Below are 15364 nucleotides of genomic sequence, written 5' to 3'. Positions count from 1 at the left end.
AGATATAAACTCACTCTGTAACCCTGAGTGATCTGGCACTCATATCCACCTGCCTCTTTTTCAAATTGCTGTGATTAAAGGTATGAGCTACCACATGGCTTGCTGGTTTGCTTTTGGATTAGGCCTCACTGTAGTACATACTGGCCTTAAACTCAGGATCTTCTAAGTCTCCACACTGGGTTTCATTGCATTTATTTATTTACTTATTTATTTACTTATTTGCTTATTTATTTGTTTATTTATTTATTTGGTTTTTCGAGACAGGGTTTCTCCATGTAGTTTTAGTGTCTGTCCTGGAGCTTGCTCTCTAGACCAGGCTGTCCTCGAACTCACAGAGATCACCTGCCTCTGCCTCCCAAGTGCTGGGATTAAAGACGTGCACCATCGCTGCCTGGCTTTTTTTTTTTTTTAACTAATTTTTTTTATTTTTTATATTTTTTTATTTTATATAAGAGATTTTCTAGTCATGTTACATATCAGCCATGGATTCCCCTGTCCTCCCTCCTCCCACCCCCCAGCCTTCCCCCCCAATCCACCCCCTATTCCCACCTCCTCCAAGGCAAGGTCTCCCCTGCGGAGTCAGCAGAGTGCACCAGTATTTTGCCTGCATATATGTCTGTGTGAGGGTGTCGGATCCCCTGGAACTGGAGTTACAGACAGTTATGAGCTGCCATGTGGATGCTGGGAATGAACCTGGGTCCTCTGGAAGAGCAGCCTCTCAACCACTGAGCCATCTCTCCAGCACTGCTTTCATTACTTTTTTTTTTTTTGGTTTTTCGAGACAGGGTTTCTCTGTGTAGCTTTGCGCCTTTCCTGGGACTCACTTGGTAGCCCAGGCTGGCCTCGAACTCACAGAGATCTGCCTGGCTCTGCCTCCCGAGTGCTGGGATTAAAGGCGTGCGCCACCACCGCCCGGCTGCTTTCATTACTTTTAACTTCCCTTTTTCCATTAAAAGATTTTCTTTCGTTTGGAAGGAAATTATTATTATTTTTTTAATTAAGAGAATTTGTTTAAAATGAAGTACCCCAAAATTAAAAAAACAAAGAAACAAAAATATTAGAGTTTATACCCTGGTTTAGGTCTTGAAATAATTTTAGATTAATGGAACAGTTTTGTTTTTTTTTTTAAGATTTATTTATTTATTATGTATACAGCATGTATGACTGTAAATCAGAAGAGGGCACCAGATCTCATTACAGATGGTTGTGAGTTACCATGTGGTTGCTGGGAATTGAACTCAGGACCTTTGGAAGAGCAGTCAGTGCTCTTAACCTCTGAGCCATCTCTCCAGCCCTAATGGAACAGTTTTAATCTTAGTACAGAAAACTCCCCCATGTCTTTAACATAGCTTCCATTAAGATTAGAGAAATTAACCAGATCTGTAGCAGATCTAAACTGTTCAGGAGTGCCTTGTCCTAGTTATTAGAATACTATACTTACAAAGATTATGGTACTAGATTTCTTTTTTACTACTGAACTGTATGTAGCTGGTTTTAGGACTTGGTAGCACACCTAGAAGATAAATGCATATGTGCTAAAGCATGTATATACATACCACCATATTCATTTAGCTCATGAATTGAGAATGTCTATATACATTTGCTGAGAGAATAGCTCATTCTGATATCTGGGGAAGAGCCTGGAAGGAAATTCTTACAAACACAGTTTAGAAAGGAGTGACAGATCAGTGAAAGTTGTGAAACAAAGTAGGGGTGTACATAATTGATGTTTCTAAGCTGTTTCATAAGTAGAATGTACTTTGAGTTTTATGTGAACTTTTTAGTTTTTGCATATATACACTTTTTACTATAGAGTTTACTGAAAGTGGTGTTCCTGTTGAAAGCTATGAAGGCAGTGGAACTTATTACCTTTCTATGTCAACATAAAAAGCTAAATAACAACTTTTCCTCCTCAGAAATGATGACCGAGAAATTTTACTAGAGTGTCAGAAAAGAATGCCATCCCTGAAAACATTTACATATTTAGCTGTCAAGCTGAATAAAAATCCAAATCAGGTAATTACTCAGATTTTACATTTTTATTAGATCAGAGATGTTGCTCCCGGACTTACTTAGATTTATTAATTTACTTAACTTTCTTAGTTTTGTGCTGGGGATTGAACCCAGCCACATGCATGCTGGGCAAGAACTCTACCGTTGATCTATATTCCCAGCCCCAAATTTAATTTTTAACCTATCAAAACACAAAGATATTTATTAGCTAACTTGCTTAAAAATAATTGCTTCCTGTAGTACTGTTAAGTTTGATGATTGTATAAGAAATGTCAGAAATGATCCAGATCCCCCCTTCATCTACATATATATTTTTTCAAGGAACTAGATAGTAATGTTTGAGAATAATTGAGAATTAAAGCAAAAGGTGTGTGAGTGAGACAGAGACAGAGAGAGAGAGAGAGAGAGAGAGAGAGAGAGAGAGAGAGAGAGAGAGAGAGAGAGACAGACTGACTGACTGACTGACTCTGACTGGGAGACTTGACTAGCCCAGTCTTAAATTTACTGTGGAGCCAAGGATGACCTTGAATTTTAGATCCTCCTGCCTCCACCTCAAGATTCCAGGGATTATAGGCATGCGCCACCATGCCTAGTCTGTGTAGTGTTGAGGATTGAACTCCAGTCTTGTACATGCTAGGCAGCATTCTCTGTCCTCAGGCCTGAAGATGTTTTATTTTTCTAAACATTATTTATTATTTATGATAATTTTACTGTTTGTATATGTTTTATGAAAGTATTCATCAAAGCTTTAAAAAAATGGATATATTTGTAATTATTTTTAATTTTTCAGGTTTTAGAGAGGTTCCAGCAGCTGAAGAAGCTCTTTGAGAAGTCAAAATGCAGGTAGTAGTAGGTCCATCACAGGAAGTTAATGCTGTAAGTGCTAGATCTTGTCCTTGTGCATGTCACAACCTTAGTCACTGGAGGAGATCTGAGTGTGGGTGTGGAAATGATTAATGTCTCCTTACCTGCAGGCTGTTGTAGTATCACCAGTGACGGCCAGATCACCACTATGGCTGATTCCTTAGCTTAGTGGTTGCGGATAAGTCATTAATTGCTGAAATCCATTAATAAAATGTGTTTTAATTAATGAGTTATCAGTATTGCTGGGGATCAAACTCAATGCCTTGTGCTTACCAGGCAGCTATTCTACCACTAAGCTACACCCCAGCCTAAAACATTTTCCTGTAGATGAAGAATAAGAATCATATAGAAATGTTTCATAACTACTGAATGTATTATGTAATCTGGTTTCTCCCTCTCTGTCTGTCTAAGACAGGGTCTCACTATGTAGGGCCATCTATCCTGGGTGTAGATGTGCAGACCAGCCTGGCCTTGAGCACAAAGATCTGCCTGCCTGCCTCTGCCCCCTGAGTTGGGGATTAAAGGTGTGTGCCACCATGCCTGGCCTCACTTTTTTTTCTTTTTAATGTATTTGGATATTTTGCCTGCATGTATGTATGTGTATCATGTGTGTGCCTGGTGCCTCAGGAGGCCAGAAGAAGGTGTTAGATCCTCTGGAGTTGTGGGCTACCATGTGAGTTCTAGGAATTCAATCTGCATCTTTTAAAAGAGCAGCCAAAATGTTTTGTTTTTGAGACAGGGTTTCTCTTTGTAATCCTGGCTGTCCTAGAACTCAGTGTGTAGACCAGGTTGGCCTGCATCTCACAGCAGTTCTTCTGACTATACCTCTGGAGAGCTGGGATTAAAGGTGTGCACCACCACACCTGACCTAGCAAAAACTCTTAACCACTGAGCCGTCTCTTCAAAGCCCTTAGCCTCACTTTTTTTTTTTTTTAAATCTGGAAAATGTGTTCATAGATATAAATCTGTTGTCATCCAAATACATGACAAGGTGGACTTTAGTAAAAATTTCACTGTTTGAAGTCATATTTCTGAGGAACCTGAGGGTTCTTTAGTTTAAGCCTGGTTATGTAGGTTGATAAAGCAATATTTAAATATACACAAATTTTTTTCTGCAGCACCTTAGCCAGTTAAGTATTTTGTGGTTTTTTAAAAGATTCATTTTATCTTTAATTATGTTTATGCTTGTGTGTCTGTGTTTGTGTTTGTACATGAGTGCCAGTGTCCTTGGAGGCCAGAAGTGTCATAATCCCCTGGAGTTGGAGTTATAGGTGGTTGGTTGTAAGCCACCCAGTGTGAGTGCTAGGAAATGAACTTGAGTCCTCTGCAAGAGCAGTAAGTGCTCTTAACTGGTGAGCCATCTCTCCAGTTCCTGTATTTTGGATTTTTATGGAAGGAAAAAATATTACAGTATTTAATGTATCATTGTTTTTTTCAGTTTGCTTCTCATCAAAATTAATTGAATGCAAACATCAAATTTTAAAGCTAGACATGGTGGTACATCCCTGTGATTCTAGCACTTGCGGACCTGAGATAGGAAGATCAGTTCAAGTTGAGGCCACCTAGCTACATAGTAAGTTCAAGGGCAGCTTGGGCTACAGTGTAAGATGGTCTCAAAAGCACCTCAAACAAAATCCAGTTTTGTTTTTGTTTTTGTTTTTCGAGACAGGGTTTCTCTGTGTAGTTTTGCGCCTTTCCTGGAACTCACTTTGTAGACCAGGCTGGCCTCGAACTCACAGAGATCCGCCTGGCTCTGCCTCCCAAGTGCTGGGATTAAAGGCGTGCGCCACCACCGCCCGGCCAAAATCCAATTTTGAATTAAGCTTGAATTAAATATAAATGGAAATCATAATGGGTGCTGTTAAGAAGGCTCAAGGGTAAAGGCCCTTGTTGCCAAGCCTGATGACCAGAGCCTGATACGTGTGCTGTGGAACACATGCCCAACCTCCTCCTCCTGCACAGTAAATAAATGTAAACATTTTAAGAAAGAAGCCATATTTGAATATAGATCTTATGTGAAGGGCTTAAATATTTTTTAGTTATCAGTCTATTTTAGCCCATTATTTTTGAGTTTGAATCATTAGTTTCTAATCCCTACTATGTCTGATCTTCTAATATCCATGTTCTTGGAAAGCAGTTGATTTGCTAGTGAGATCTTCTAAAGAAACTTAATAGTTTATTATGAAATTAAATTTCTGTTTGTATAGTTTACAATACAAGACTTAATAATAGACAATTTGGAGGACTAACTTATTCTAAAGAACTTTTAAACTGTAGTATAAGGTATGCAATGGCATTGCTGTCTTTAAGAAATTAACCTCTGCTGGGCATGTAACACACATCTTTAATGACAGCACTCAGGATCTTTTGAGTTCTAGGGCAGCCAGAATTGCATGACACCCTATTTAAAAAATTTAATTAATTGATTAATTTTAAAAAAGGAGAAAAGAACCTCATCTGGTAGCATATGCCTGAAGTCCCAACACTTAGGGAAGTAAGAGACAGGAAGGTTAGGAGTTCAAGGATAGATATACCAAGTTTGAGGCCAACCTGTCTCCAAAAAAGTTAAAAAAAAAAAAAAAAGAGCCTGTTTAATATTCTTTGAAAATATGATCCTATTCTCTGTGAAGAGAATGTAAATTTATGGAGTGATTAACTTCAGGGGACAGGCAGGCAGGTCTAATACTCCAGCACTCAGAAGTTAGAGGCAGTAGGATTGCTACAAGTTTGAGCCAAGCCTAGTTTATGTGGTGAGTTCCAGGCCAGCCTAGGCCAGAACCCTGTCTCAAAAAGGAAAAAATTTGGTTTCTCCCTGACCAGCATAATAGCACATATTGTGGGTTGTGGGTCATTTCATTTCATTTTAGCGGTCTTAACTGATTTCCCCCTGAACTCCAGCTCTTATAACTTTGTTAAATTCTTGGGAGCAAAAACCAGTATATTAGTAATTAGCAAATTGACTATGTATAAACTTGGTTTTTTTTAACCCCAACATTTATTATGAAAATGGGCATATCGGGGCTAGAGAGATGGCTCAGCAGTTGAGAGCACTGGCTGCCCTTCCAGAGGACCTGGGTTCAATTCCCAGCACCCACATGACAGCTCACAACTGTCTACAACACCAGTTCCCAGGGATCTGACACCTTCACACCAATGAACATAAAATAACATTAAAATAAATTATTTAAGAAAATGGGCATATCAGAAACCCCCTGTGCATAGTGATGCATGCCTTTAATCCCAGCAATTGAAGGCAGAGGCAGGTATATCTCTATGAGTGTGAAGCCAGTCTGGTCTACAGAGTGAGTTCCAGGACAGCCAGGGCTACACAGAGAAACCCAGTTTTGAAAAACAAAATAATCCAATTATAATGTCAGTATTTTCTTCCATTACAGATGAGTTGCTGGATTTCACGGCGTTTCATTGATATTTCTTCTACACAGAAGCTTTGATTCCTCATGTTTTAAATGAGGAACTAAGTGAAGGTTTTGTCTCAATTTTGATGACTAGATGATCATCTACATTTTTTACTTACCTGGTCATCGTGATTGGGCTTATTCAGATCAACAGTCTGATTCACTTACCTGTTACTGGTCAAAATATTTATTTTTAATCATTTAAAGTTGTTATCAAAATGAAAGGATAAAAGCAACAGGGATATAATACTGAAACCTTAATTTTGATATTGGATGAAATAACTTCTTCAGATTTTAAAAAATAATTTTGTAACATTTTAAATGTAATGACTATTCACCTTTCTATTCATTTTTGTTTTTATAATTGCCTCTCATTTTGGAAAATTGTGAAATAATTTAAATAGTATATTTGTATATATGTATAATTATTATGTTGTAAAATACTATGAGTGTATGTGTCTGTGTGTATGTATGCACATAAATGGCTTTGCTAGCCAAGGATTTTTTTATCTGTATAAAACACTTTGTATAAACTTTGCTTTCAGTAACAGTCATATATAATAAAAACATGTAAAGTCTTGTTTTATTTTTTATTAGAATGCTTCTTTTATTGTGTTTAGATCATTCCTAAATAGATAATACTCCAAGGGAGACGGGGAACTATTTGAAGTGTTTTAGGAAGAGAGTGTAACTGGCTCATTTACTGTGGGCAGGCTCATTAGATTTTGTTGCCATTGCCTGTTTTCAACCCTGCCTCTCCTGCAGATGTCTTCACAAATACAGTTCAGTCAACACAAGTGTCAGTTTAGAAAAACTGATGTAAGCATTGTTTCATCCTGGATGCCTCCTAGTCTCATCAGAGTGGTGGGTAATAATAGTCCCTAGACTCCAAAATGGTGCCTTTCCCATTGCTCTTCCTGATAAAATGTCCAAAGGGGGAAGTCCTAACTTAAAAGATTGCTTGTTCGATAAGAAATTTGAGGAATGAACTGGTTTTGTAGCATGAGAGCTTGGCCCCTTCTCTGAATATCCAACATAAATTAGAGGTGGCTGCAGGTCATCCTCCAATGCTTGCCATTCCCTACCACCAGCCAGGTAAATGAATTCATAAAGGAAAATGATGACAAAGAGATGGTACTGGTTCAAAAGGAAATAACAAAGCAGACTGAAGAAGACCTTTGGAATGTAAATGGCTAATAAATATTAAAATGAGAGACTTTGAGGTAAGAAGGATAAACAGGATAATGCTACATTTAAAACATTTAAAAAATGGGGGCTGGCCTGGCGTGTGTGGTGGTGCATGCCTTTAGTCCCAGCATTCAAGAGGCAGAGGCAGGCGGATCTCTGTGAGTTCAAGGCCAGCCTGGTCTACAAAGTGAGTTCCAGGAAAGGCGCAAAAGTACACAGAGAAACCTTGTCTCGAAAAACCAAAAAAAAAAAAAAAAAAAAAAATGGGGGGCTGGAGAGATGACCTTGAGGGTTTTAAAAGCATTAAAAAGCATGTATTTACTTGTCTTAAGGTTACTGTTATATTGATCAAACACCATAACCAGCGGAAATTGGGGAGGAAAGGGTTATTTCACTAACTTCCATGGAACTGTTCATTATCAAAAGCAGTTAGGGCAGGAACTCAAACTGTAGGCAGGAGCTGATGCAGAGGCCATGAAGGCCATTTACTGGCTTGCTCATGTCTTGCTCAGTCTGCTTTGGGCTGGGACCACCATAATAGGCTGGGTCCTCCAATATTCAATCACTAACTAAAAAAATGCCCTACAGGTTTACTGACAGCTGATCATAATAGAGGTAAAGTCTCAATTGAGATCCCTTCCTCTTGGATACTTTATCAGGTTTCAAATCGGGACACTGCTCTAGCAGAGGACCCAGTTATGGGTTCTAGCCACTTATATAGCTGCTCATGAGCTGGGTGGTGGTGCACACTTTTAATCCCAGAACTCAGGAGGCAGAGGCCAGACAGATCTTTGTGAGTTCAAGGCCAGTCTGGTCTACAGAGCTAGTTTCAGGACAACCAAAGTAGACAAACTCTTATCTCAAAGAAAACAAAAAGCAAAACAACATGGCTGCTCAAGACTTTTCTGGTCCCCATGGGCTTCTGTGTACATGTGGTGCACCTAAACCCAGGCAGGTTCATACACTTACATTGTGGTGATGGACACTTACTCCTAGCATTTGGGAGGCAGAGGCAGGTGGATCTCTAAATTTGAGCCCAGTCTGGTATACATATCAAGTGCCAGGATACCTAGGGATATATACTAAGTTTCCTGTCTCAAAAAAAAAAAAAAAAAAGGTTCCAGACAGGGGTTAAGTGTTCAAGAGTACTTTGAGTGATCCCTGTGTTGCTGAAAGGAACTTGGATCCTCTGAAAGAGCAGCAAGTGCTCTTCACCATTGATTAATTTCTCAGCCCCCAAAATAAATTTTAAAAAAGTAAAAATAGATGTTTAAAGAATGAGTATGTTAGCCTGGCGGTGGTGGCACACGCCTTTAATCCCAGCACTTGGGAGGCAGAGGCAGGTGGATCTCTGTGAGTTCGAGGACAGCCTGAGCTATAGAGTGAGTTCCAGGAAAGGCTCCAAAGCAACACAGAGAAACTGTCTTTAAAAAAAAAAGAAAAGAAAAAAGAAATAGACTTACATGGTACCAAATGAGAGATAGAATATATCTAGACAGATGCTGAAACTTGTGAATATTAGGACTGTAAGAAATATCCATTTTTTCAAGACAAGGTTTCTCTGTAACAGCCCTGGCTGCCCTGGAACTAGCTCTGTAGACCAGACGACCCTTGAATTCACAAAAATCCACCTGCCTCTGCCTGGAGAGTGCTGGAATTAAAGGTATGTGCCACCACTACCCCTGCTAAAAAAATTTTAAAGTACTAGAATAAATTTGTATGTATTTAAGTTCTTTGTGTGGGTTTCAGAAATTGAAATTAGGTTGTCAGAATTGGGAAAAAGCACCTTTTATCTGCTGAGCCATCCTAACGGTTTACCTGCCTAAAAAAAAAAAAAAATGGCTGGAGAGATGGCTCAGCGGTTAAGAGCACTGGTTGTTCTTCCGGAGGTCCTGAGTTCAATTCCCAGCAACCACATGGTGGTTCACAACTATCCGTAATGAGATCTGGTGCCCTCTTCTGGCCTGTAAGCATGCATGTAGGCAGAACTCTGTATACATAATAAATTAATTAATTAAAAAAATGGTTAAAAAAAAAAAAAGAGCCAGGCATTGGTGGTCTACACCTTTAATTCCACCATTCAGGTAGAGACAGGGGAGACTCAACGCCAGCCTGGTCTAAAGAGTGAGTTCCAGGACAGCCAGGGATACACAGAGAAACTCTCGAAAACTCTGTGTGTGTGTGTGTGTGTGTGTGTGTGTGTGTGTGTGTGTGTGTGTGTGTGTGTGCCATATGTGTATATGTGCCAGAGAGGCCAGAAGAGATCATTGGATTCCTTGGAGAAGGAGTTACAGATGGTTGTAAGCTACCCTATGTTGGTGCTGGGCTTCTTTACTGTAAATGCCCTTTTGAGATGACATTTTGTTTGACATTTGTTTAGCTTGTTCATGACATTCATATTAATAGTTAAATTCTGTGTACTCTACGTGATTTGCTCCTGAATCATCATCAATATTATGATGTGTGAAGGCCCACATATGCCATGGCATACAAATGGAAGTCACAATTCAACTCTGTGGAGTTGGTTCTTTCACTGTGACTTGGGTTCGGTAGATGAAACTCAGGTCGTCAGCCATAAGAGCTTTTGCTCACTAAACCATCCCTCTGGCCCTTATTCGCTCTCTTCTCCCCCTGCCCCCACCCCCAGCCCGCCCTTGATTTTTTTGAGACAGGGTTTCTCTATGTAACAGTCCTGGCTGTCCTAGAATTCACTCTGTAGACCAGGCTGGCCTCGAACTCAGAGATCCGCCTGCCTCTGCTTCCCGAGTGCTGCGACTAAAGGCGTGCACCGCAATGGCCGGCTATTTCCAGTATTTGTAAGAATGCAGCTGAGCGGTGGTGGTGCACTCCTTTAATTCCAGCATTTAGGAAGAAGGAGACTGGCAGATTTCTGTGGGTTCGAGGCCAGCCTGACCTACAGAGCGAGTTCCAGGACACAGAGAAACCCTGTCTCGAAAAATAAAAAACAACCAAAAAGGACTGCGTCACGGGCTGTTCTCTCACAATAATGCACTTTTCTGCGGGCGACAATCTTGTACAACGAATCTGCTTATCGTTCACATCTGATCTGTGCTGATACAGAGTTAATCACCGTGCGCTTAGGTCTCACGCCCCTGAAGCTCCTCCCTTGGGAAAATCGGTTTCTGTCGGGTCAGGCACTGAAAAAAAGTCACGTCTATCAGTTATCCTGCCAGCCTAAAAGCCACTTCCGCCTCCCTTCCTACTAGCCGTGGCGCGGCAGTGACGCACTTCCGCCGAGGTGGGCGTAGCAGTAGTAGCGCCGCCGCAGTGGCCGCCGCTGGTTGATGACGTTTGTGGAGTCCTTCACCACGTGTGCGTCCGCTAGCCGGCTTTAAGTGGCTTTCCTTGCCTTGGTACCTATTCGGCGGCGACCCCGCGGCCCCGTGGTCGCGGCCGGAGACCATGGAGCACCTCTCCGTAGAGCTGGTGGCCGGGCCGCTGAGGCTAATCGCCAACAAGAACGAGAAGAGCCGCGGCGAGCTGAACAGGTTCCTCACCAAGTCGGTGAGCATGGGTGAAGGGAGGCGGGCCCGGGCTGGTGAGCCCCGAGTCCCGAGAAAGGGCCTTTGTTTTTCGGGGTCAGCTTCCATTCCCTCACCCCCTGCCCGGCGCTCACACTGGGGTGGAGAGCTTGTCCCTCCGAAAGGAAGATAGTTGGTTTTTCTGCGAGGCTGCTTCTCTGTCCCTCAGACATGTGCATTGCCTAAGCCGCCCCTTTCCTTTCCCCACCCATGGTTTGCTTACAAGCGTGTTTTTCTTTTTGACTTTGTCCCTTCTATTTGGTACATTGACGGGCATCGGTAGCATTTCTTTAAGGCACAAGTCTCAGTGTAGCACTGAGACAGATAAATCTGGTCTCAGCATCAAGGGAGTTTGCATCTACTTCGGAGATAGTTCATAAGCACACAAACAACTGAAGGTCAAAACAGGACAGCTAACTTTGGGAATTGGAAGGTGAAAGGAATTTTTTCCCCTCAAATGGGTCTTGGGTTTTCAAGAGCCTTGCCTTCTTGACTACTGCCTGAGTTGAGCATCCTTACCAGGCAATTCTTCATTTGGCCTTCTAATTTTCTTTTTATGTTTCCCTACCTGCTCTGTGTGTAAGCTTGAGACTAGAAAAATGTGCTTTTGATTTTGTAAAAGTCATTCGGTTGCGAATGCATTAGGTACATATACACTCCGTTGTTTAGTAATCAACAGCAGTAGATCGGATCCAATGCTTCTCTTCTGTGGGTCTCGACCCTGGAGTCCAACGACCCTTTCACAGGGTCATTTGAATTTCATTTCACAGGCCATTGGATAACACAGATATTTACGTTATGCTTCATAACAATAGCAAAATTACAGTTATGAAGTAGCAATGAAAATAATTTTATGGTTGAGGGTCACCACACCATGAGGAATTGTACTAAAGGGTTGCAGCATTAGGAAGGTTGAGAACCACTGGCTTAGGCTAAAGAACCTGAATCATTCGGAGCAGAATAGAATTCGCCTGAGAAAATTCTGAGCGTTTTTTCTAGGGAGGTTGATTCTATGTTCTACTACTGAATTATACCCTTAACTAAAAGGCATTTTGTTTGTTTTTTTCTTTAGAGACAGGGTCTCTTATGTAGCTCTGGCTGTCCTGGAACTCTGTGTGTAAACCAGACTGGCCTTGAACTCACAGAGATCCATAGAGTACTGGGATTCCAGATATGCACCACCAGCCAGGATCAAAAGGCATTTCTGATAATGGATGTGAAAAACCAAACTTAGTGGCATTTGTCTCCTGGCTTTCTGGCCTGTGGTTTTCCTAGCAAAATTGCTGCGGGTGGACTCAGCATAAGTAGGCAGTCGAGAGGAAGAAAATTGTTTTTGGTGGGTTGAGTGAAAGGAGAAAATTGGTTTAGATGAGCTGACCTTGTGAAAGTCTCTAGTATTATGTCTTGTATTTGGAGTGTACATTCTGGATCTAGAGGTCTTACATTGGGAGAACATTTGCTTAGTATACTGGAGACCCTGGAGTCAACTCTTAGCACCTAAGGGGATTGATTCATGCTTATGTTTTGGGAGTGGGAAATAATTTGTATTCTTTTTTTGGCTAAGATTTTAGGAAGACTAACACACAAATACAGGAATCACTCAAGGCAAATTCTGAAAATAATACAGAAATACCACAAAAGTTCCCTGGACTTAAGGAGTTTGGGATAAAATTTCTGATCTCTTCTCCCTGATTTATGTTTTGAATTCTAGCCCGTCTCAGGAATCTTTCTGTTTTGGATAATGGCTTAAATATTTTCCCTGAGTGTTGGTTACATTTCTGTTTCAGTTCTTTTTGTTTTAAATTTGAGGCTGACTCTTCCTGTGTTGGTTTGATAGCCTCAGTGCGGAGAGTACAGGTACATACTACCATGTTCACATATACCCCTAGTTTGGAAGCTAAAACACTTCATTAGACAGTAATAAAGATGTGAAAATTCCGATTCACAATGGAATTTGAGAATTGAACAAATTTTTAAAGATTGTTTTCTTTTTTTAAAATCCCTCTTAACCGGTGACTGTATCCTAATTCCAAGAACTAGGTGCCAACTGTTAGTGGGTGGGTAGGGTCATTCTGGGGATTGAATATAGGGCCTCACACTGTACCACTGAGTCTACTTCCCACCCTCATTCTTTATATATGCTTAGTATCTGTTTTGTTTGTTTTTTGAGACAGCATCTCATGCTGGGCCTATAACTTTCTATATAGACTAGCCTACTCACAGGTATAACTGCCTCTGGCTACTTAGTCCTGGGATTAAAGGTATGTGCCACCCTGCCTGGCCTTGGTGTTATTTACTTTTGAGACAAGTTTCAAAAACCTTGAAGTCCAGGCTGGCCTCCATCTCACTATATATCTGATAATGGCCTTGAATTCCTTATTCTTCTGCCTCGAGTCTCCAAACACTGATTACAGGTGTGTGTTGCTATGGTGGGCTCATTTTTAAGGTCTGTATCTATTTTTTTTCACTGCAACTATGATTCCTCCTTCACTTTGATCACTGTCTGTATTTACATTTATGGGGAGCAGAGTGTTTAACACCAAGCATAGGCACTGGGACATAGCATAGCTGGATTTATTTATTACTTTATCAATCTAGTTATTTATTTGTTTGTTTTAGGGGGGCAGAGTTACTCTGTGTAACATCCCAGGCTGACTTTGAACTCACAGAGATCTGCTTCTGCCTCCTTTAATCCCTGAGTGCTGGAATTAAAAATGTGCGCCACCACCACCTGGCTTTGCCTGGCTATTTTTATTAATTTTTAAAAGTGTGGGGTGTGTAAGACCATGCATGTGTGTATCTGCCTGCCTGATAATTGCAGGTAAACATGGAGGTAAGAAGAGGGCATCTGATTGCCTAGAGCAGTGGTTCTCAACATGTGGGTTGTGACCTCTTGGGGGTCAAACTACCCCTTCACAGGGGTCACCTGAGACCATCAGAAAGCACAGGTATTTACTCTGCGATTCATAACAGTAGCAAAATAACAGTTATGAAGTAGCAACAAAAAATAATGTTATGGTTGGGGGTCACTACATGAAGAACTGTATTAAAGGGTGGAAGCATTAGGAAGGTTGAGAACCACTGCTCTAGAGCCCTGATTACAGGTAGGTGATTGTGAGCTGCCTGATGTGGGAACTGGGACCCAAACCTTGGTCCTCTGGAAGGACAGTGTATGCACTTAACTGCTGAACCAGCTCTCCACATTATTTCTCTCTCTGTCTCTGTCTCTGTCTCTGTCTCTGTCTCTCTCTCTCTCTCTCTCTCTCTGTGTGTGTGTGTGTGTGTGTGTGTAATGTATCTTATTTTATGCTCGTTAGTGCATGTAATGTATGTGCTTCATGTGCTTGCCTGGTGCCTGCAAATCTCAAATTTAGAGGGCATTGGATCCCCTCTAAATGGAGTTAGAGGTGGTTGAGAGCTGCCCTGTGGTTGCTAGGAATGGAACCTGGGTCCTCTGCAAGAACAAGTGCTCTTAACTGCTGAGCTAACTCTCTAGCCCTCTCCATTTTCTTTTATTTAATTGCATTTGTACTCCTCTGCAAGTTACTTAACGTCAATCTCTGTTTCTTGATTAAATATGTATGGTGGCTTTAAAATAGAGTAGTTGTAGGTAGTAATTGTAGAGCAAGAACTCTGGGCTGGTGATGTAGGTGAGTGAGTCTGTCCCTGCCTGGTATGTATCAGGCTTGATCCCCAGGACTGCCACAGCAAAACAACACAACTTTCAGCAGTATCAAGAACTCCTCTGGCCTATGCTCTGTGATGGGAGTTTTCTGAGCTTCTGCTAGCTTTGTCAACCTTAGCTTTTGTTTATTTTGGAGATTTGGTCTCAGCTTTTTGGCCTCAAACCTTTTCTTTTCTTTAGTTTCTAATCTGTAAAATGTCTCCAGTTTATGGGTTGCTATAAGGGAGAAAATACCTGGAGGATTATAAATGCCATGGATAAAGTTTGTGGTAGCTGCTATACATAAGGCTACTCGGACTAGAAAATACAGGTGAGGAATTTTACCCAAAGTGCCTGGCACTGAGTGCTGAACAAACAACTGTAGCAATTATTTTAATATTTAATTTGATATTTATATTAAATTATTAATATAAATTCTTTAATATTTTGGGCTGTAACCCAGGTCTTCACTATGCTAGGCAACCTCTCTGCCATTGAACTACTCTAGCCCTAATTTATTATTATCCTTATTTGCAGTAATAGTAGTTTTTAGATATCCTGCTGTGTTTTCCAGACTAGTCTTGAAACACCATCCCGACCCACCCCTAGTCCTCAGACTCCATAGTACCTGTGGCTACAAACTTGTTTCACCAAATTTGTCTATATTTTCCTTTTTA

At 41.0% G+C, this 15364-nt stretch overlaps 2 protein-coding genes across 11 annotated transcripts in view; both read left to right on the top strand.

Moving 5' to 3' along the window:
• Positions 1-6886, top strand: part of Casp8ap2 (caspase 8 associated protein 2) — a 45087-nt gene extending 38201 nt beyond the window's left edge. For 6 of the 10 annotated variants that reach the window (XM_052716628.1, XM_052716624.1, XM_052716627.1 and 3 more), the window contains 2 exons: positions 1917-2016; positions 2804-6886. In XM_052716628.1, coding sequence (XP_052572588.1) covers positions 1917-2016; positions 2804-2860 — 157 coding nt within the window. In that variant the 3' untranslated portion in view covers positions 2861-6886. The remainder of the gene's footprint in view (positions 1-1916; positions 2017-2803) is intronic. The other 4 variants (XR_008213723.1, XR_008213722.1, XR_008213721.1 and 1 more) reach the window with 4 other exon arrangements.
• A 3909-nt stretch (positions 6887-10795) lies between these two features.
• Positions 10796-15364, top strand: part of Mdn1 (midasin AAA ATPase 1) — a 147377-nt gene continuing 142808 nt past the window's right edge. Inside the window, exon 1 of the mRNA XM_052714956.1 lies at positions 10796-11006. Within this exon, the coding sequence (XP_052570916.1) occupies positions 10905-11006 (102 nt within the window). The 5' untranslated portion in view covers positions 10796-10904. The remainder of the gene's footprint in view (positions 11007-15364) is intronic.

Source organism: Peromyscus californicus, unplaced genomic scaffold (genome assembly GCF_007827085.1).
Source record: "Peromyscus californicus insignis strain IS unplaced genomic scaffold, ASM782708v3 Scaffold_5__1_contigs__length_169319896, whole genome shotgun sequence".
Taxonomy (NCBI): domain Eukaryota; kingdom Metazoa; phylum Chordata; class Mammalia; order Rodentia; family Cricetidae; genus Peromyscus; species Peromyscus californicus.
This window is presented reverse-complemented; position numbering and strand designations above follow the sequence as displayed.